Source organism: Ceratotherium simum, chromosome 16, assembly GCF_057802395.1.
Source record: "Ceratotherium simum simum isolate JZ-2026a chromosome 16, ASM5780239v1, whole genome shotgun sequence".
NCBI classification, from domain to species: Eukaryota; Metazoa; Chordata; class Mammalia; order Perissodactyla; family Rhinocerotidae; genus Ceratotherium; species Ceratotherium simum.
The window spans coordinates 11,651,742-11,673,933 of NC_141915.1; the positions used below are offsets into that span (position 1 = coordinate 11,651,742).

Below are 22,192 nucleotides of genomic sequence, written 5' to 3' on the forward strand. Positions count from 1 at the left end.
GTCTGTCAAGTTTAGTGCTGTATCCACTGGGTCCAGAACTGGGCCAATACAGAGAGGGTGCTCTATACTGAATTTCACTGAATCTAAGACACCTTAATTGTAACACACACTATTATTTTATGTACCACTAAGAAAAAAATGCTGCCAGTTAAATTATAACACGATGCTTTCTTAACACTTAAAATTTTTATTTTTTGCTAATTTAAAAGCTCTTTTAGACCCTTTTAAAAAAGTCATTCTGGTGCATACATGAAAACTATTAGTAAAACAAATTGGTTAAAATATTCCAAAAGTTTCTTCAGAGTCTGATTCTCCTAAATTGCTTTCTGACTGAGTTACAGATGTCTGTGTTTTCCCACAAAATACTGTCCTCTGTGCCATCAAGGGCACTGGTGAGGGGCTGGCCCCGTGGCTTAGCGGTTAAGGGCTCGGGCTCCTCTACTGGTGGCCCGGGTTTGGATCCTGGGCGCGCACCAATGCACCGCTTATCTGGCCATGATGAGGCGGCGTCCCACATACAGCAACTAGCAGGATGTGCAACTAGAACATACAACTATCTACTGGGGCTTTGGGGAGAAAAAGGGAAAAAAGGGGGGGTGGCACTGGTGATGCAGCATTTCTCAAGAGTGCTCCGCTATTGTCTCTGAGAATTTCTCCCAAACTGCTAGTGCTTTTTTTTTTTTTTTTTTTTTGTGAGGAAGTTTGGCCCTGAGCTAACATCCATGCTCATCTTCCTCTACTTTATATGGGACGCCAGCACAGCATGGCTTGACAAGCAGTACACAGGTCCACACTCGGGATCTGAACCTGTGAACCTCGGGCTGTCGAAGCGGAGCTCGCGAACTTAACGGCTATACCACCAGGCCGGCCCTGGCGCTCTCTTGTTTTACCAGGTGGTATCAGCAGAACTGACACCTTCACTCACATCAAATTTTCACCCCACTACTTTGTTTCTATGACTTCCTAAATACATCATTGGCTTTCTGTCTCAATTTTAAAGTACAATGTAATCTTTTTAGAGACTTTTTTTAATTGAGATGTAATGGACATATAACATTGTATAGGTTTTAGGTGTACAGCATAATGATTTGATACATGTATATATTACAAAATGATTACCAAAATAAGTTCAGTTAACATCCATTACCTCAGGTAGTTACAATTTTTTTTTCTTGTGATGAGAACTTTTAAGATCTACTCTCTTAGCTTGGATACTTTTTTAAAAAATAGACTTTATTTTTTTAGAGCACTTTTAGGGTCACAGCAAAATTGAGTGGAAAGTACAAAGAGTTCCATATACTTCCCCCTGCACCCACACACCCACAGCCTCCCCTACTATCAACAACCCCCACCAGAGTGGTAGATTTGTTACAATCAATGAACCTACATTGACACATCATTATCACCCAAAGTCCACAGTTTACATAGGGTTCACTCTTGGTGTTGTACATTCTATGGGTTTTGACAAATGTATAATGACATGGATCCACCATTATAGTATTATACAGAATAATTTCACTGTCCTAAAAATCCTCTGTGCTCTGCCTATTCATCCCTCCCCCATCCCCCAACCACTGGCAAACACTGACCTTTTTACTGTCTCCAGAGTTTTGCCTTTTCCAGAATGTCATATAGTTAGAATCTACGGTGTGTAGCCTTTTCAGATTGGCTTCTTTCACTTAGTAATATTCATTTAAGTTTCCTCTATGTCTTTTCATGACTTGAAAGCTCATTTCTTTTTAGTGCCAAACAATATTTTATTGCCTGAACATACCAGAGTTTATCCATTCACTTACTGAAGGACACCTTGTTTGCTTCCAAGTTTTGGAAATCAAGAATAAAGCTGCTATAAACATCTGTGTGCACATTTTTGTGTGGACATAAATTTTCAATTCACTTGGGTAAATACCATGCTTGGTCGTATGGTAAGAGTATGTTTGATTTTTTAAGAAACTGCCAAACTTTCTTCCAAAGTGGCTGTACCATTTTGCATTCCCAACAGCAATGAATGAGAATTCTTGTTGCTCCACATCTTCTTCAGCATTTGATGTTGTCACTGTCTTGGATTTTGGCCATTCTAACAGATGTGTAATGGTATCTCATTGTTGTAGGGAAATCTGCATTTCCCTGATGACATATGATGTTGAGCATCTCTTCATATGCTTATTTGCCATCTGTATATCTTCTTTGGTGAGGTGTCTATTCAGGTCTTTCGTCCAATTCTTTAATCAGGTTGTTTTTTCTTATTGTTGAGTTTTGTTTTTTTTTTTTTTTAAGATTTTATTTATTCATTTTTTTTCCCCCCAAAGCCCCAGTAGATAGTTGTATGCCATAGGTTCACATCCTTCTAGTTGCTGTACGTGGGACTCGGCCTCACGTTGGACGGAGAAGTGGTGCCTCGGGGCGCGCCCGGGATCCGAACCCGGGCCGCCAGCATCAGAGCGCGCGCACTTAACCGCTAAGCCACGGAGCCGGCCCTTTATTGTTGAGTTTTAAGAGTTCTTTGTATATTTTGGATAAAAATACAAACATAAACAGTCCCTTATCAGATACATCTTTTGCAAATACTTTCTCCCAGTCTGTGGTTTCTGTTCTCATTCTCTTGACAGTGTCTTTCACAGGGCAGATGTTTTAATTTTAATGAAGCTTATCAATTATTTCCTTTTTTTTTTTCTTTTGAGGAAGATCAGCCCTGAGCTAACATCCATGCTAATCCTCCTCTTTTTGCTGAGGAAGACCAGCTCTGACGGTCTGAGCTAACATCTATTGCCAATCCTCCTCCTTTTTTTCCCCAAAGCCCCAACAGATAGTTGTATGTCATAGTTGCACATCCTTCTAGTTGCTGTATGTGGGACGCCACCTCAGCCTGGCCAGACAGGCGGTGCGTCGGTACGCACCCAGGATCCGAACCCGGGGCCGCCAGTAGCAGAGCGCGAGCGCTTAACCGCTAAGCCACGGGGCCAGGCCCCTCAATTATTTCTTTCATGGACTGTGCCTGCAAGTTAGTTCTATCTTTGGATGTTTTGATTACATGAACAAATAAATTCCCCTTTTGTTTCAGTAAACTTGGGTTTTCTGTTACCTAATATATTTCCTTAAAATGGACTCTGGGTATGGCAGGCAATAAATAATTGACATCTTTACTACTGTTAATATAATTTTTAGAACTTATGTATTTTCTCTTTAAAGGATTTTTTTTGTTGAAATTTTCACTGAGTTTCATAACCGGATTTATGAAAATTATTTAGCGTTTTGCCAAGACTTCCCCAATTTGCAGTTTTTCTTTTACTATACCTCTTGTGAGTTAAAATTCTTTTTTAAAAAAAGGAGAACAAGGAGACACAGTGGTATTTGCAAATCCAAGCATTCTCAGAAATGCAATTCTGTTGCCCTTCCCACACAAAAAGGAACTTGGATATATGCACAATAATTGAGTCACCTTTCTTTCCTGTCATAACTATAGACATTGCTCCTTTGTCTTCTGTCATGTAGTATTGCAGAGAAGTCTCAGGCCAGACCGACTTTTGTTCCTTTCTAGGTAGCCTTTTAATTCACATATTTTGTCAGGGTGAATCTAGGTTCAATTCACTTTTAATATTTTACCTGGGGTACAGTACGCCTTTCACCCTGCTAACTCAAGTGGATCTATGCCCAGGGAAGCTTTCTGCCAGTACAAAGTTGTTAACTGTAGCGTCACTTCCACGAGCTCCATTCTTGTCTTTGGGAGCAGCCAACATCTCTGACATCTCTTCATCTGTTCATCTCAACATTACCCGACATGTCTGTTTTCTCTATTGTCTTCCCTTCCAGTGTTTTAATTGCTGGTCCTTTTTCCTAAACTTTTGGTCCTTTTCTTGTGAACTCAAGAGTTTTCTGCAGTTTGTCCTCTCCATCCCTCAATCACTTTGTCCCAGCTTCTAATCTGTTCTTTAGTGCCTCTGATCCATACCGTGGTTCTCTTTGTGCATTTTGAGTTTCCGTGCAATTCTCCCTTTTCTCCCCCAGGTACATGCTGGCGCCTTTCCATCTCAGCCGTTTCTTTCTTCAAATACTCTGCTCCTACTTCCAGGAGAATTCTAGTGAAAACCTCCCTGAAAATTCCTTCCAAATCCTCCAGTAAATATTTCTCGAGAGTTCTGTCTCTTTCTTTCAGTCTTCAGGATGATGTGCCCCTTCCCTTGTTTTGAGAAAATTTTTCAGAATCCTTATAATGTTTTTAACATTATTAACACTGTTTCATGCATACCGAATTGTATAAAATGTAATATAATGAATACCTGTGAACCACCCCACACACAGAACTTTTTTCTCTCTTTATTTATCCTGAAAAGCAGTACCATCTCTCAGACTCAGTATTGATGGACTTGTAGACAAATATGTGGCTTGCTCTCCGCCACACTCTCTGTGCCTTGGGAAAACGGCTGAATCCCCTCTCCAGGCCTAGAATGGGAAGGCCCACTATTCGGCATGATGGTTGTTCTAGCAGTTCAACATTATTCCTGGTGACTCAGCAGAACCTCTTTCAGCTGCTTCACCTAAGACCCAAATTCTCCATCTCTGCTTCCTGGTCCTTGTTCCTCTTCCTCCTGCACTGTTTGTCTACACAATTCTCTTCCATATGGCTTCTGCTTATTTATGGTTTCACTTGCCTCATGGCTTTTGCTCACTCTCTGCTTTCATATTTCTCTCAGTTTGGGGCCACCCTTCCCTCTGATGACTCTCCCAGGTTGTCTCACAGTCAAGTTTCCCAAAAATGAAGACCCAATTCATTGCTCAGTCATCATATAGTGAGGGTAGCTCTGTTGGGCAGAGTTCTCGCCTCAAGCTACCTCATAGGTCTCTGGCTACATGTCTGCCTTTGGGTTAGCAACTCATTCCCGGATCAATCAGCTGTGGCCTGGATAATGGGATTTGTGTCAGTCCGCTATTGCTGTGGAACAAAAAAGCCCACAAAGTCTTAGTGACATAAAAATATAAGCATTTATATCACTCATACATGTATGGGTTGTTGGGGACAGCTGATCTGGGCCTTTCCCCTGTATCTTATGCCTCCCTTTTACCAGTGGGCTAACTTGGGCATGTTCTTCCCATGGCAATGATGGGACACAAGGTGTCAAGTAGCAACACACAATGCCTCTTAAGGCCTAGGCTCAGAACTGGGATATTGTTGATCCTGCCCACATTCCATTGTGCACATATGGTGGGAGGTACAATCTACCTCTGGTGGGAGGGACTACAAAATGAGATAGCAAAGAGCACAGTGGATTAAAGAATTGGAACAAATAGTTTTCAATTTTTACCACAGAATCACATGGACATATAGCCATAAGCTATAAAGCTAAGCACGGTAAACCATCTATACAGACCCCTCAGAGGAGGCTGCAGGGATGATAGGCAGTCTGAGGCTCCTCAGAAAGATGCAGGGTGACAAGTTAAAGGATACTTTTGCAACATGTACAAGCAACCGCTACCAGGATTTAAAATATGCCTTCTAAAACACAGGAGAATGTAAAAAATTTCATGCAAAGAGGCAGAAAACTTAATGAAAAGAGACATCAAAAACAACATGGAGATCTTTTTAAAGCATTAAACAAGACAACAGAAGCAAAACCAAATATCAGTTATCACAATAATTGCCTATGAGTCAGAGGCAGACAGTTGGGAGAGGTTCAAAGTATTTTTTTTTCAGGCATCCTCTGATTCAAGAGGTAAATTTTTCATAGATTTTTCTCAATCCAGCTCCTCTGTCTTATAAGTAGTAGGAATCCCTCCCAGATTCTGGCATTCATTTTGAGTGGTAAGTTTTCTCCATTTTCCATGTCTCTGTAGTGGTTTCAGTGGGCTGTTGGGACAAGCTACAACAGAGGCCACTGGCTGGATGCCCCTTTCTGTGTGACATTTTCATCGCGTGCCCTCTGAAGTCCCGCAGCACTTCCTGCCACCCTCGTCTCTTCCACGGCACCACCACATCCTATTTGGGCCTTCGCTCTCCTTTTTGCTTCGGAGGCCCATGTCTGGGTCTGATGCATGCAACTGTGAATCCCCACAGTCTCCAGCACAAGGTCCTGTCCACAGCAAGGGCTTAATGAATCAATCTCTGCATCAAAAAGACTCTCTACAATGCAGTCGACAGAAACACAACTCTAACTGCTTTACATAATCAAAATTTTCCAAGGAATGATCAGGCTTCAGGCATCGCTGGATCTGCAAGTTCAATGATGTCATCAAGACTTAGTCTCTCTCCATCTCTCGATTGTTCTTTCCTCTGGATTGACTTCACTCTCCGACAGGAAGACCCTCCCTCGTGACAACAATATGCCACCAGCAACATCAGCACCCCAACAAAAACAGAACTTCTTTGACCTCAGATTGTCAACAACAAAAACCAGAAATTGATTCTCACGAAACTGGCTTGGATCATGTGGCCATCGCTGAATCAGACACAGAGGTCAGGGGATGGAATGCTCTAAGCAATCAGGCCTCAGTCCAGAGCCCACCCTGAGAGACAGGCAGTGGCCTCAACCAGAGGAGGGTTTGATAAACAAATATCAAAAAGAAGAAATAAAAGGACAACGAATGTCCACTACCATCTTCTTAGTTTCTTTCCAGGAAGAACCCTCCCCGTGAGACTAACAGAAACAATGAGGCCACCATACATCTGCTTAGTGCATCCTGGTTTACAAAATACTTCTCATGTCGTCCCATTTAATCCTCACAACCAGCCCACAAGCCAAGTGGCATCACTGTACCCTTTACACAGCTGAGGGTACTGAGACTTAGAGATATTAAGGGGCTTGGCTAAGTCACAGAGCAGGTAAGGAGCCAACAGAGGGGCTATGGAGAGGTGTGTGCAGAAAAAGAGGAAGAACACACTGACCCCAGGCAACTTCCTCTGTGTGTCAGGCTCCCCCACCTCCTCTACCACATCCTTCCCTTCACCTCCCCTCCTCTTTGCCCGTCTCCTGCCTCCCTCCCTCCCGGTATCATTGATCCTGCCAGTTTCTGCCACACCTCTTCCCCGACCTTTGTACCTTTGCTCCTCGCTCCAGGCTTGTTTTCCTCTGGAGCTGGGAACCAGGGCTCACTTTCACTCACTGCCTGTCCTCCCCAGCTGCCTCGCCATGTGTACGGGAAAGTGTGCCCGCTTTGTGGGGCTCTCCCTCATCCCCCTTTCCCTGGTCTGCATTGTGGCCAACGCCCTCCTGCTGGTGCCTAATGGGGAGACTGCCTGGTCCGACCACCTCAGCTTGCAAGTCTGGCTTATGGCTGGCTTCATCGGTGGGGGCCTGATGGTGAGAAAGCTGGTGAGGGAGCACAGACCAGGGGGCTGGGCGCCACTCTACGGGGTTCTGAACAGGAGGGACTCGGAGAGAGGGCAAAGGACGGCTGCCTGGGAAGGGATGGCAGTGGTGTGGTGGGAACCTGGAGCACTCCCAACCTGCCCCCAAACATTGAGCACTCTGGAAAGTTCCTGGAGGGGCCACAGGGTCCTGAGCTGAGTGTCTGAGGGGAACAAGAAGAAAGGGAGGCTCACTGCTCTAAACAACTTCCCTTCTGGGTAGGGAGTATGTCCTACCTGCCCCTCACCGCCCCCACTGCTGAGCAGATGCTGGGAACCTGCAGAAGAAGCAGCTGGTTATGTGGGAGCTTATCAGGGCAAGATAATAATGGGCATGGGGCTGGGGTGCAGGGACAAGGTCTGGAACCAGGGAGCAATGTCGCAGATCAGTTATTCTGCTTATCAGCTCTTGTCACCCTCCCCGACCTCCATGTCCATTCACTCTCAGCCCACATTTCTGGATGCCCACTCCGTGCTTGGCGCTAAGGATAAACTCAGAACCTAGGTCAGCATGGCAGAGAAGGTGCCCCCACATCTTTCTGGAGAATAGGATCTGTCAGGAGAAGTGGGGGAAGGGAAGACACAGATTTCCTGGACTTCCTGACCCCCATCCTCCAACTCCCTCCCCATTTAAGGGAAGTTTTGGAAGGTCAAGCTAGTTTAATGTCTTCATGGGATGAAGACAAAAGATCTACTACGTATGGTTCCCCACTTCTCAGGAGGGTTGGAGAGGTCTCATTTTCCCTCTCTTTCACTGGTCACACCTCTTCTCCTTTATCCAACAATCCCCTCTTACCCTCTGGGATCTTTTCTCCTACTCCCCCTCCCTCATGGATTCATTGCTGTTGGATTTTCCATCCCTCTGACCTCAACTCTCTCTGAGATGTCACACTCCTCCCCAGGCCTACTCACTCACCCAGTGTCGCCTTGCACCACCCATCCTCCAGCCTAAACCACCCCATCCCCCACCATCTAACCAGCGTGTTTCCAGGAGACCTCTGAGGATGCCCTCCCAACGTGCTCCTTCCCAGCTGCCTTCCTCCCGCCACCATGCCCAGAGCCATTCTTGAGAAGGCTTTCTGAAATGTACTCACTCAGTCCGTGCTACACCATGGGCACACAGGCAAGGTCCCTGCTCTGCCCGAAACTGGTGTTCCCGCCAGGGAAACACACAGTATCAAGGAAGCAAGAATGTAAGCCCTGTGAGAGCAAGGACTGCCTGTTTTGTGGGCTGCTGTGTGCCAGGTGCCTAGATCGGTGCCTTGCAATTAACAGGCACTCGATTAATAGTCAGTGAATGAACAAAGTATGTAAATGAGCAAGACGATTTCAGACAGGAGTAGGTATCATCAAGAAAACAAAGCAGGGTGCCGTCATAAAGAGCTCCTGGGCTAAGGTGGGAGGCCACCTTTTACATTGTTTTCAAGGAAGGCCTCGATGAGGTGATGAGGTGATGTCTGAACCAAGACCCTAAGGACCAAAAGAAGGAATCAGCACTGCAGACAGGGGCACAGGCAAGTACAGAGCCTGAGGCAGGAACAGGCTCGCGCAGCTGAGGACTGGACGGCCAGTGCAGCGGGGATTTCATGAAATGAAAGCTGAGGTGGGCAGAACCAGAGCCTGTGCAGAAAGCCACGGTGAGGAATCTGAATTTTATCACAAGTACAACAGAAAACTATTGAAGGACTTTTTAAACTTTTTTGGAATTAAAAAAAATTTTTTTGAACTTTTTGTTGAAGTCATCCAGACAATTGCTCAGATCCTTAGTCTACAGCTCAATGACTTTTTACAAAGTGAACACACCCATGTACTCAGCACCCAGAATCCCAGACATGCCTCCCACACCAAGCACTACCCCCCACCAACAAGGGTCCGCACTACCCTGACTTGTACCTTGTCAATTAGTTGCCTGTTTCCCACTTCATATAAATGGAATTGTACTGTATGGACATTTTTGTGTCTGGCTTCTTTAGCTCAATGTTAGGTTTGTGAGATTCATCCATATTATTATGTGTAGTTGTAGTTTATTATTTCTTATGCATTCCATTGTGTGAAAATACCACAGTGTATTTAAACTTTCTACTGCTGATGGACATTTGATAGTTTCCGACTTGGGTTTATTACAAATAATACTGCTATAAACATTCCTGTTAATGTCTGTAGGTGAACATATATTTGCATTTCTTTTGGATGTATACCCAGGCATAAAATTGCTGATTCTTAAGGTGTGCAAATATTCAGTGCTGACAGGTATTGCCAAATAGTTTTCTAAAGTTCTTATACCAATTTCATTCCCATCAGCAAAGTATGAGAGTTCTAGTTGCTCCACACTCTATTGGATTTAAGAAGATCCCTCTGGCTGCTGTGTGGAGAATGGATAGTAGGAGGTCAGCCGTGGATGCAGAAAGACGAAACTGAGGTCTTTCTGTGACTTGGAGTAGGCCAGTGGCCATGGAGATGGAGAAAAGTAAGCGGATTCAAGCTACAAACTCAATTTTTCCTCCTGCATTTACAATGGCCCTTCTCTTTTCACTAAGATGAGTAGATGGCAGAGAGCGAGGCAGAGAAGCTCGGACAACAAAAGGAAACAAATACTTTGACTAAAAAAGTAAAAATCTCAAACAGGTAGATCATTTAAAAATAGTAAATCTAGGGGCTGGCCTGGTGGCATAGTGGTAAAGTTCGCGTGTTCTCCTTCAGTGGCCCCGGGGTTCACGGGTTCAGATCCTGAGCGCAGACCTACACACCACTCATCAAGCCATGCTGTGGCAGCATCCCGTATACAAAGTGGAGGAAGATGGGCACAGATGTTGGCTTGGGGCCACCTTCCTCAACAACAACAAAAAAGGTAAATCCAAATTCTAGATGTCTTTGGATCCAGGAGCTTCCCAGTAAGTGACCTAACTAGAGAGGCTAAGCAAGGGGGTCAGCACTGGTCCTAGACCTGCCCTGAGACACGGAAGAGGAGAGAGAGTGTCCATTGGAAAGTCCATTCAACTCTGCAGGTGTTTCTGTGAGGTTGCTGTGGATGATACAACTAAAACTCTCAGCCCTTCCCCTGGAGAAGAACAAAATGCAGCCTTGTATGGTGTGTGCTGGACAAGACACACAGGAAAGCAAAGGTCAAGACAGCTGTGGAATTCCAGAGATGGGAGATGGGCAAAGAACCAGGCCTTGTGCAGCAAAGATAAGGCTGGAGCTAAAGTGAGAAGGCTCAAACGCCTTCCTAGAGTTCAGTCTTGATGGGCTACTCTTTGAGGAGACCCTAAAGGATTTGAATAGGAAAAACACCAATTGAAAGCTAAGTTTAATCTGATGGTAGCAATGTAGGATGGAGCGGCATGGGGCAAGAGATACAGAAATCTAGTAGGGAGGTTGAGAACATCATCCTCATGGGAGATGATTATGGATTGACAGTGGAGAAGAAAGGACTGACAGATTCAAGAGCCATTGAAGGAAAAGTTGCAAGGACTTGAGGTCTGGCTGGGTGTGGAGGATTCAGTTTTTCCAGCCTGAGTGACCTGAAGGATATTTCCACTGATGGAGACCAGAAACTCAAAGAGAGATGAATTGGGGGAATAAATTGTGAGGTCAGTATGAGGCTGGCTAAATCTGAGCTAAAATCAAGACATTCAAATGAACTTATCCTTCAGGCAGTTAGATTTGAATCTCAAGGCATCAATTTAGGAGGCAACTATTGTTAGAGGGAGCAGGTGATGCCCTGGCAGGGGATGGGCTCTGTGAGGAAGGCCACAGGGAGAAAGAAAGACAAAGAGGATCAGGGCTGTATCTTGGGGATTCCCACACTTCCCATCAGAGCATTCACTAACTCCTCCACTCTTCCTCCACTCTGCACTATAATCCCAGCTCACCAGACACTCCAACACCACTATTTCTTCCTGCTGCTGAGGGAATTTATAGTTATCGAGCATTTACTCTGAGCCAGTCTGGACATCAAGTCAACCTGTTGTTTCATTAAATCCTGAGAACAGCCCTGTAAGGTAGATGTTGTGGACTCATTTTACAAAAGACAAAACAGACCCAGAGAGATGAATCAATTCATGGAGTGTGAAGTGAGCACAAAGGTGACATTAAACCCAAGCCTCCCCGGCTGGCCCGTGGCTTAGCGGTTGGGTGCGCATGCTCCGCTGCTGGCCGCCGGGGTTCGGATCCCAGGCGCGCACCGACAGACGGCTTCTCAGGCCATGCTGAGGCCCCGTCCCACATACAGCAACTAGAAGGATGTGCAACTATGGCATACAGCTATCTGCTGGGGCTTTGGGGGGAAAAATAAATAAATAAAATTATTAAAAAAAAAAAAACCCAAGCCACCTGACTCGCCTTCATTGGGCACCTACTATGTGCCAAGATTTATGGGGGATAGGGGGATATAATGATATTGGGCCCTACACTACTGGAGGCTACAGTCTGGACAGAGATAAGCAGGCACATAAATAACGATAAATTAAGGTCAAGCCCGACAGAGCTCCAGAAGAAGTAGAGATAAGGTCTTCCTATAGTCCAAAGGGATGAGGGCATCACAGGCAGCTTCCAGGAGGAGGTAGGCACTACTGCAAGTAAGGTCTTGGGGATCTGGGAGACTCGCTATCACACTGACTCTCCTCCCCTAGGTACTGTGTCCGGGAATCGCAGCCGTTCGGGCAGGGGGCAAGGGCTGCTGCGGTGCAGGCTGCTGTGGAAATCGCTGCCGGGTAAGATCCAAACTAAAACTGGATTCAGGACCGGTCTCGGAACAGGTGCTCGAAGAGCCACACCTAAAGCCACGGCCCACTCTACAGAATTCCTAGCTACACGAGCTCCTCTGCAGAGTCCCAGGCTCCACGTCACCCTCCCTCCCACCCGCAAATCTTAGGCCTCAGTGCGCCTGACCAGAGAGGACTACCCCCCATGAACCTCCACAGCCTCCGGTTCTTAGGATTAGCGGAACTGCAAGCCCCGGGGTTTGACGGGAAGTGTACTTCTAATGCGACTCCAGGCGAGGGCGATAGGTTGGGGGGCGAAGCTAGGCGCGGTCGGCCCACGAATGGAGGGGGGTTGGCCCTACTCGCCTTTCCTTCCACTCGGCCTTCAGATGCTGCGCTCAGTCTTCTCCTCGGCGTTCGGGGTGCTTGGTGCCATCTACTGCCTCTCGGTATCCGGAGCCGCACTCCGAACTGGACCCAAATGCTTAATGAGCGGCACGTGGGATTACCACTTCGCAGAGACCTTGTAAGGCTTAGCCTGTATTATCGCCCCTCCATTCTCTGCGTCTCCCCACCTGCCCGTCTCACGTGGACCATGAAACCGCGGCAGGTCTAGCCTTGGAGAGAACTTCCTCCACGTGGGCCAAACGAGCCTTCTGCGAGTGCCCCTGCGCGCGTGCGCGGGGCGGTGAACGGGGAGGGACACTCTGCTCGACCTCCCTCTCTCACGTGACCCTGCCCCGCCCACAGAGGCTCTTACCTGCTCAACCGTACCCTGTGGGGTCTGTGCGAGGAGCCGCCCGGTGTGGTCTGCTGGAATGTGACACTCTTCTCGCTGCTGGTGGCTGCCTCGTGCCTGGAGATCGTGCTGTGTGGGGTGCAGGTGGTGAACGCGACCGTTGGTGTCTTCTGTGGCGATTGCAGGAAGGAGGTGGGACGGCGTGGGGTGGATTTGTAGAGGGCACCTACTTGCTCCCTGGCTGCGTCCTCACTTTCTCTTTTCCGCAGGACGCCCCTCACTGAGGCTCCCCCTGCTTGCTCCTGGACGCCCCCCCCCCCGCTCCCCGCCCCCGCCCCGGCTGCCCCCCGCCCTGGAATAAACTGTTTTGAGTTCTCTTGCGCGTCTCAGATTGTGTCCTCTGCGAGGAGTGTCTGATGCCTCTGTACACCGGGACTTGGAGCTCTCGTGTTTGGGGGCCCTGCACCCCGCTTATTTTCTTAACAAATAGTGAGCTCTTAGTGTGCGCTAGAAATACAGCGGTAAACAAGATAGGCAAGTTCTGTGCTCTCAACATTCCAGGAGTGGAAGATGGGCAATTTTAAAAGGAGGCAATAGATTCTTTCAGTTGGTGATAAGCACTTTTTAAAAACAAGTTTGTAGTGGGGATGGATATTGACTGATGGCAGGACTTTTTAAAATAAGAGAAAGTGAAATTGGCGCCGAAATCTGATGGATGGGCCAACCATCTGGATAGCTGGGGATTCCAGGCAAAGAGAACAGCAAGGACAAAGATCCCAAACGGAATCAGTATGTAGAAAAGCCACTGAGTTTTGTAGGGGAAAAATAAAGAGGGCGCAGACTATGGAAAAGACACATTAGCCTCTTAAACTCTAGAGAATGAAGTCTTAAGGCGTTATAACATTGTCACCTCCTAATTTGTTAGAAGTCTCTTAATCTGAGGTCACTGGTGGTTCGGAAAGGAAACAACGTGGGCTCAATGGGGGCAGTGTGTCTGCCGGATGCCCTCAGAGAGTCAGGGACTTCCTTAACTTGTAGGCAAAATTGTGTTTGAGTTTTTCTGGACTATGGGTCTGTAACTTTCAGTAGCCTGTCAAGGACTCCTGAGGCCAAACTCAAGCTTGGGCCTGGCCCCATGCGAGGTTAGGAGGAAGACAAGGAGACGCAGTCCCCCCCGCCCTCCACTACCCCCACCTCCACCTTAAGAGAAACCAAAGCCAAGGCAGAGAAGCTTTACTAGCGGGAGGTGGGACTAGGCTGGGGGCCAAGCAGAGGGTGGCTACACTGTCAACTTTGGCAGCAGAAAAAGCGCACGTCGTTAAGCGCGGTGTCATCGAGGATGTTTCTAGGCGGTTCGATCTTGGTCTGCAAGCCGCACACGCCTTTAGGGCATGCGTTGCTCCAGGCTCCATAGTCTCCCCAGGCCAGGCCACGCCCCGCCAGCACCGCGCCTTTGGAGCAGCGGAAGCGCACGTTGTTCGCAGCTGTGTCGTCCCCAAGGTCCTGGGGTGCCTCCACGCGAAGCGAAAAAGCCACAAGGAAGCCGCCGCCGGGACACCACAGCGGCTTACTCCACGCGCCCCACCTGCGAGGGAAGGGGAGACGCGCTGGCTCTGCGGGCGCGCCCTACCCACCTCCAGCCCGACCCAGCCCTTGGCACTTCCCAGCTAGGTGCCACACGACCAGGGTGGTTTAGGTCTAGTCACCTGACCTCCACTCAGGTGCAGAGGGGAGGTCTTCCACCCATTCTCCAGATCTAAACTGCCCCACAGCTGTGAAGGAACCTGCCTGCAAGGAGGGTGTGTGTGCAACAGGGAGTGAGGGGCATAACCCCACTCTAGGGGATTTTTCGCCCCCGACCCCCACCTTCCAGACTCGGACTCCACCACGTGCGTGTTGCCCTTGGAATTTCCTCGCTTGCAATGCAGCCGGATCCCGTTCAGAGCCGTGTTGTCGCCAAACAAGTCTTGTGGGGGCTCCACCTGGGCGGCGAGGAGAGGCGGAGTAAGGACGAGTCAGAAGACTGCCATCCTCTGCTCTGGGGTCCCGCGCATCTCCGTCCCCTCCGAGACCCAGGCCTGAGCCCCCACCTTGAGCGAGAACCCGCTGGCGAAGAATCCGACAGGACACATCTCGGACTGGGCCCAGTCACCCCAAGGGCCTCCGTTGGTCACCTTGATGACCGACGTGTAGCGTCTCATCCCATCTGTTCGTGCATATCCGCAGCACGTGGCCCACAGCAGCAGCAGCAGGTTGGCTCCTGCCACCGGCTCCATCCCGCAGCCTCTGTGAGCCTGGGCCGATTTCGAAGGTTTATACCACCTCTGCCCCTACGAGGGGCTCTGATTACAGAAGGGCCACCTGGATTAAGTGACACTCGAAACTAATCCACCTCTGGAGCCCTGCAGACTCGATTGTCTGCTCAGAGTGACAGAGGCTCCCAGAGCCAGAGGAGTGGGGGCAGTGAGAGCCAACAAGTTGAAGTAACCACCACCTACTGAACCTTTACTTATAGGCCACGAATTGTGGTTAGCTTTGTGCAGGCATTGGAAGTGGGAATTACCCTGCTTATTCTGCAGATGAGGGAACTGGGGTTTAGAAATGGCAAGCGACTTGCCTAAGGTCACAGCAAGCCAGGAAACATTCCAACACTGGGAAATGGGGAGCCCAAAGCTAGGGATGGGAGTGATGGCTCCAGAATCCCACTGGACAGGATTGGTCAGGAGCAACCCCAGGGACCTCCAGGATGTGAGGGAGTATCAGAGACAGATAGGGCAAGGGGCCGGCCCCCTAGTTTAGCGGTTAAGTGCGCACACTCCGCTGCTGGCGGCCCGGGGTTCGGATCCCGGGCGCGCACCAACGCACCGCTTCTCCCGCCATGCTGAGGCCATGTCCCACATACAGCAACTAGAAGGATGTGCAACTATGACATACAACTATCTACTGGGGCTTTGGGGGAAAAATAAATAAATAAATAAATAAAATTATAAAAAAAAAAAGAGGGCAAGAATCTACGAACTGTGGCAGTTTGGAAGGATTTTCTTAGCGATTGGGACCCTGACGCCTTGAGAATCTGGGATACCCCTTCCCCCCCAGAAGAAAACATACACAGAGACAGGAACAATTCTAAGAAGTTTATGGACAGGGGAATGAGAACAGGAGATGCTGTTTCTTCCGTTGCTCCCATTGCTTGTATCCTTTCCCTGAATGTTTTCCCCCCCATGACCACCAGGTGGACTCCTAATTTGCAAAAACAAACCAAAAAAGTGGCTCAAATTTGTCATGGGGAACACCACCCCTGATTTGCCTGCCCCTCATACATATTCCTTTGTTCATTCAATAAATATTTATTTAGCAATAATGTATTTTGGCCCAGGCAATATTCTAAGTGTGTAAATAGAGCAGCAACCAAGAAAAACAAGGACACTGTCTTCATCAGAGCTCACATTCCAATGGGGGAAACAGATGATAAATAAACTTTTCCAATGGACCTTGAGCTCTGTGAAGGCACTTTTGTCTTCCTGTGGCCTAGGTCAGGGCCTGGGACACGGAAGTAGTTAATAAAGGCTGGTTTGATGAATGATTGAGGAACTAATTTGCAGTTTCAAAAATTAAACCACAGAAATGTAAAAGGATAAAGCCTAAAGTACATAATCGAGAGATCATGCGTCCAGATCAAGACAAGGCCCCCTGGGGATAGGATAGAGAATTTAGAAGTGGGTGTTCCCTGCATCCCAGGTGGCCTGTGCTTGAACTTAATAGGTAAGATTTATGGTGCAATTGTGGTAAGCTTTTCCATTTGAAGTGTTTGCACACACATTATCATCTAATCCTCACATGAGGCTTGCAAAGTACCCATTATTATCCTCAATTTACAGTGGAGGGAACTCAAGCCCAGAGTTAACTTAGGGCCCACACCATTGATCAGTGGGGGAGTTGGTTCTGACCCCAGCCTCTCTTCCTAATACCCAGGCTGCCTCTTACTACAACTTGGCCCTACAGGAAAGGGAAATGCAGAGACGTGTCATCGCTCAAATCCCCCAAATCCCATTCATCCAGTCCCTCACCCCTGGGATGCTGCCCTCAGGGGCAAAGGGCACAGGGGAAGGGGCCTTAGTAGGTTAATTATTAACTCTTAGCACCCCAGGGCACCGCGGGCTTCTCTCCCCTCCTGGAGGCGGAGAGAAAAGGACTGGCTACGGGCAGTGGTCCCAGCAGCAGCCATGAGGGTCGTGCTGCCTCCGCAGGTCCCGTGGCGCTGGTTCCACCGTGCAATTCTTCTCACTATCTTCACGCTGCTGCTGCTTTATCTCAGTGCTCAGAGGCTCCGTAAGTAGACCCTTCCCTCACCTACTCGGGCAGGAACCCAGGAATCCAGGCCCTTGGGACCTAAGTCCCCTCCTGACGCCCTCCCCGCTCCGCCTCGCCTCTCCCCAGGCGCCCTCTCAGGCTGCCGATCCGGAGCGCAGTCCTGCATTCCCGAGGGACCGCCGCCTTTCCAGGTATGGTCAAGCAGGTCTGGGACTTGGAGCTCCAGGTGGGAGTCTGAACAGAGGAAAGTGGAGCCAGGCTGGGGATCTGGTGAAGGGCAGGTCCTCCTCCTCGTCTCCCCTCTCCTGTCAGAAGCTGAGAGTACAGCAGGAGAGACATCAGCTAGACCTTGGGAATAGTTTCTTCAGAGCCCAATCGGACTGCCCAGCAAGGAGGCCCAGCAGGCTAGGGGTTCTGCTCCCGCCCCCTTCCCCTCATAGCTCCCTCTCCAGGTTCGGCAACACTCGGGACCCCTGGAGACCCCGGAGCGGGAAGAGCCTCAGTGTCTGGGCCCCCAGGGGATGCTGGGCCGCATGATGAGGCTGTTCCGCGCCAGTGTGAACCCCGAAGGGGATGTGGAGTTGTCGCAGTACGTGGCAGGATGGAGGGAACTAGTCAGGTGAGTGGTCTCCCTCCCCCAGTCCAGTCCCCGCCCCCTTGTGGCTCCATCGCCCTCTCTCAAACCATCTCACTCTTCCCACCACCAAACACACAGGTTCCTAACTCCGCTCGGCTCCATCTTCGCCTTCGCCACAAGCGAGGCCTTCATTAAAGTGACAGCCCTGGAGGCTCGGGTGCATGGCCCAGATGCCGCGCACTACACGTCGCTGGCGGCCATGCTGGCGTGGGAGCGGCGGGCGGGACTTTTGGAGCGGCCTGGGATCGCCCCCAGACACCCGGCCAAGTCCTCGGGCTCACGAACGATGCTCTTGCTGCACCGTGCGCTACACTGGTCCCAGCTCTGCCTCCACCGGGTGGCGACCGGGACGCTCGGAGGCCCGGACGCCGGCGTTCAGTGCAGCGACGCCTACGACATGGCCCTGGCGCCGCACCACCCCTGGCTCATCCGCCAGGCCGCCCGCCTCGCATTCCTCGCCTTCCCGGGTCGCGGCCGCTTGCTGGAGTTGGCATGTCCGGGAACCAGAGAGGCGGAGGCCCGGGCCGCGCTGGCCCGGGCCGCAGGCACCCTGGAGGATGTCTGCAACCGCACCCAGGCCTTGTTGGCCGAACGCGGCCTGCTCCAGCTGGCCTGAGGGCACCCGCTGCCGGGACTGGCGAGGAAAGGAGCGCCCTGGGGCGGGGTCAGCGCAGCTCGGGGCGGAGCCCTCAGCACGGGCTTCCAGCGCCAGGGGGCGGGACCGCCTGATAACGCGCCCCTGTTGTGACGTCGTCGCCCCAGAAAGCCCGCCCCCGGCGGGGGTGGTTTTTGAGCTCCTCCCTCTATCTGCAGTATTGGAAATAAGGGAGGAGCTGTGGGGAATAAAAAGTAATTTTTGGTAGCCGTCTATTTAGGGCGTTTTGTGTGATGACGGCAGACGCTTAAGGGAAACAGAAAAAAATGAATGTGGGAAGATGTGTCATCCCTGTTCCCGGCAGCAGAGAGACTCATGCTCCCCCTGGCCTATTTCGACCGTTCCTATGGCTTCAGTTGCCAACTACATGCCAAGTCACCAGCCCAGACCCGTCCCCTGGGCTCCAGCCCCCATAAAGCCAATTCTTTCCGGGACACCTCCACAGACACCGCAAATGCAACACGTCCAACACGGATGCACTCACCTCTTCCCAGAACTGCACTTCTTCTTGTGCTCCCTGTCTCTCTGAATAAATGGCACCCTCTCCTGTCAACTATCCATCCCTAAAACCTGTGCACCATGCCTCACACCAAGCAGACGCTCAGCTCAATAATGTATGTTTATTAAATGACTCCTTGGCCACTCCCACAATAATAGTGAACATGCAAGAGCCTGGCCATTTCATTAACTCCCAGATTATAACTCCAACCCACTTTCTCCTGGACTCCAGAATCCTATATAAAAACTTCCTTATTTGACATCTCCACTTGGATTTCAACTAGGCATAGCAAACTTAACATGTCCCAAACAGCTTCTAATACCCTCTCCTCCCAAAATACTCCCTTCATAGTCTTTGCTAGCCCAGTAAATGACAATTCCATTCTTCCAGGTCCTTAAGACAAAAACTTTGCAGTCATCCAGACCCTTCTGTTTCTCTTTCATCCTACTCACATCCAATCTGTCAGAATCTGACCATTTCCCACTATCTCCACGGCTACCACCCTTGTCAAGCCAACTTTATCTATCACCTGGATTGTTGCAATAGCCTCTTTTTTTTTTTTAGTGGTTCTTGTGTGTGTGTGTGTGTGAGGAAGATCAGCCCTGAGCTAACATCCATGCCAATCCTCATCAGCCCTGAGCTAACATCCATGCCAATCCTCCTCTTTTTGCTGAGGAAGACGGGCCCTGAGCTAACATCTATTGCCAATCCTCCTCCTTTTTTTCCCCTTTTTTCTCCCCAAAGCCCCAGTAGATAGTTGTATGTCATAGTTGCACATCCTTCTAGTGCATCCTTCTGTATGTGGGACGCGGCCTCAGCATGGCCGGACAAGTAGTGCCTCGGTGCGCGCTCGGCATCTGAACCCCGGGCCGCCAGTAGGGGAGCACGGGCACTTAACCACTACGCCAGGGGGCCAGCCCCCAAAGTGATCCTTTAAAATGTACATCCTGGGGCCGGCCCCGTGGCGTAGTGGTTAAGTGCATGCGCTCCTCTGCTGGCGGCCTGGGTTTGGATACCAGGCACGCACCGACACACCACTTGTCAGGCCCTGCTGTGGCAGTGTCCCACATGCAGCAACTAGAAGGGTGTGCAACTATGACGTGCAACTGTCTACTGGTGCTTTGGGGAAAAAAGAAAAAAAAAAAGGAAGATGGGCACGGATGTTAGCTCAGGGCCAGTCTTCCTCAGCAAAAAAAAAAAGAAGGATTGGCATGGATGTTAGCTCAGGGCTGATCTTCCTCACACACACAAAAAAATGTACATCCTATCATGTCACTTCCCTGCTCAAAACCTTTCAATGGCTTCCTATTGCACTCAGATGAAATGGTTTTTTTAATTCAAGCAGGAAATTTTCTGGACCATATTTTCAGTTGAGAATGATGAAAAGCTTCGTAATGGTCCTATGTGATCTGACTCTCTACTAGCCATACTGATCTCCTCAATATGCATTCAACTTGTCAGGCATGATCCAGCTTCAGGAACTTTGCACTCGCTCTTCTCTCTGTCGAGAATGCTCTTTCCCCAAATAGACAAATGACTTCCCTCCTTATTTCCTTCTGGTCTTTATTCAAATGTCTCCTGTCAGACCTTCCCTGATTATTCTTTCTAAAATTTCAAAACACACACACACACACACACACACACACACTTCCTATCTCCCTTCCCTACTTTGTTTTTCTTGTTAGTATGATTCACGGTCTAACATACTGTATATTGTACTTATTTGCTTTGGTTTTTTGTCTCCTGCAATAGATGTAAGCTCCACGTGGCTAGGAATTTCTGTCTGTTTTGTTCCATGTACCTCCAATGCCTTAAACAGTGCCTGGCACCTACTAGACATTCAATAGCTTTTTGTTGAATGAATCTATGAGCACTAAAAATAGTTCAGATGGCTGGAGCCCAGAGTGTCAAAAAGAAAAGAGGGGGTTGCACAACAAGGTAAATGTACTTCATGCTCCTGAATTATACACCAAAAATGGTTAAAATGCTAAATTTTATTTTATGTTGTACTATTTACATTTTACTACAATAAAAAATTAAAAAGAAAAAAGGAGATGTGATTCTGGACAGGTGGGCAGGATCAAGTTCATGAAGGGCCTTATAAACTATGTTACAGAGATGGGACTTTATCTCAAGAGTTAATTTTAAGCAGGGGATTGTCTGGATCACATTTTCCATTCAAAAAAGCAGCTCCAGGGGCCGGCTCAGTGGTGTAGTGGTTAAGTTTGCACACTCTGCTTCAGTGGCCCCGGGTTCGCAGGTTTGGATCCTGGGCATGGACTTACACACTGCTCATCAAGCCATGCTGTGGCGGCATCCCACATACAAAGTGGAGGAAGACTGGCACAGATGTTAGCTCAGGGACAATCTTCCTCACCAAAAACAAAACAAAAAAAAACCCAAAAACCCAGCTCCAGCTTCAGTTCATAGAAAGAGTATGGCAGATTCATAGGAGGACCACTCCACACAACAACAGCAAAATATGCAATCTTCTCAAGTTCACATGTGACATTCTCCAGGATAGACCATATGTTAGGCCACAAAAAAGTCTCAATAAATTTAAAAAGATTGAAGTCATAAAATTCTCCAACTAAAATGGATGAAATTAGAAATTGATAACAGAAGGGAATTTAGGAACTTCACAAATATGTGGGAATTAAACAACACACTCTTAAAAAACCAATGGGTCAAAGGAGAAATCACAAGGAAAATATTTTGAGATGAGTGACAATGAAAACAAAACATACCAAAATTTAGGGATGCAGAATAAGCACTGCTCAGAGGGAAATCTGTAGCTGTAAATGCTTATATTAAAAGTGAATGGGCCGCCCCGTGGCTTAACGGTTAGGCGCGCTCGCTCCGCTGCTGGTGGCCCGGGTTCGGATCCCGGGTGCACACCGACGCGCCGCTTCTCCAGCCATGCTGAGGCCGCATCCCACATACAGCAACTAGAAGGATGTGCAGCTATGACATACAACTATCTACTGGGGCTGTGGGGGGAAAAAATAAATTAATTAATTAATTTTAAAAAATAAATAAAAGTGAAGAAAGATGAAAACAGGGACAAGACAAGGGTGTCCACTCTCACCACTCTTATTCAACAAAGTACTGGAGGTTCTGGCCAGAGCAATTAGGCAAGAAAAAGGAATAAAAGGAATCCAAATAGGCAATGAAGAAGTGAAACTCTCGCTGTTTGCAGATGACATGATCTTATATATAGAAAATCCTAAAGAATCCATTGGAAAACTATTAGAAATAATCAACAACTACAGCAGGGTACAAAATCAACTTACAGAAATCAGTTGCATT

General features: G+C 48.5%; 3 protein-coding genes across 4 annotated transcripts; 2 read left to right on the plus strand and 1 right to left on the minus strand.

Moving 5' to 3' along the window:
• The first annotated feature begins 7,121 nt into the window (after positions 1–7,121).
• TM4SF5 (transmembrane 4 L six family member 5) lies at positions 7,122–13,147 on the plus strand. The gene is made up of 4 exons (XM_014789610.2): positions 7,122–7,292; positions 11,971–12,051; positions 12,432–12,568; positions 12,793–13,147. The coding sequence occupies exons 1-4, from the start codon at positions 7,122–7,124 to the stop codon at positions 12,998–13,000; spliced, it is 597 nt and encodes a 198-aa protein (XP_014645096.2). The 3' UTR covers positions 13,001–13,147.
• Positions 13,148–13,963: 816 nt separating this feature from the next.
• Positions 13,964–15,319, minus strand: VMO1 (vitelline membrane outer layer 1 homolog). The gene is made up of 3 exons (XM_087440563.1): positions 14,872–15,319; positions 14,642–14,763; positions 13,964–14,366 (listed from the first exon to the last, which is right to left on the minus strand). Exons 1-3 carry the CDS (start codon positions 15,055–15,057, stop codon positions 14,069–14,071), a joined length of 606 nt encoding a protein of 201 aa, XP_087296689.1. The 5' UTR covers positions 15,058–15,319; the 3' UTR covers positions 13,964–14,068.
• Positions 15,320–15,839: 520 nt separating this feature from the next.
• Positions 15,840–18,591, plus strand: GLTPD2 (glycolipid transfer protein domain containing 2). 2 transcript variants are annotated; one of them, XM_087440561.1, is made up of 4 exons: positions 15,840–17,110; positions 17,219–17,283; positions 17,533–17,711; positions 17,808–18,591. In XM_087440561.1, the coding sequence occupies exons 1-4, from the start codon at positions 17,005–17,007 to the stop codon at positions 18,343–18,345; spliced, it is 888 nt and encodes a 295-aa protein (XP_087296687.1). In that variant the 5' UTR covers positions 15,840–17,004; the 3' UTR covers positions 18,346–18,591. The 2 variants fall into 2 exon arrangements, with proteins under 2 accessions (XP_087296687.1, XP_087296688.1); XM_087440562.1 differs by having other exon boundaries at positions 15,842–17,110; positions 17,545–17,711.
• The last annotated feature ends 3,601 nt before the right edge of the window (positions 18,592–22,192 follow it).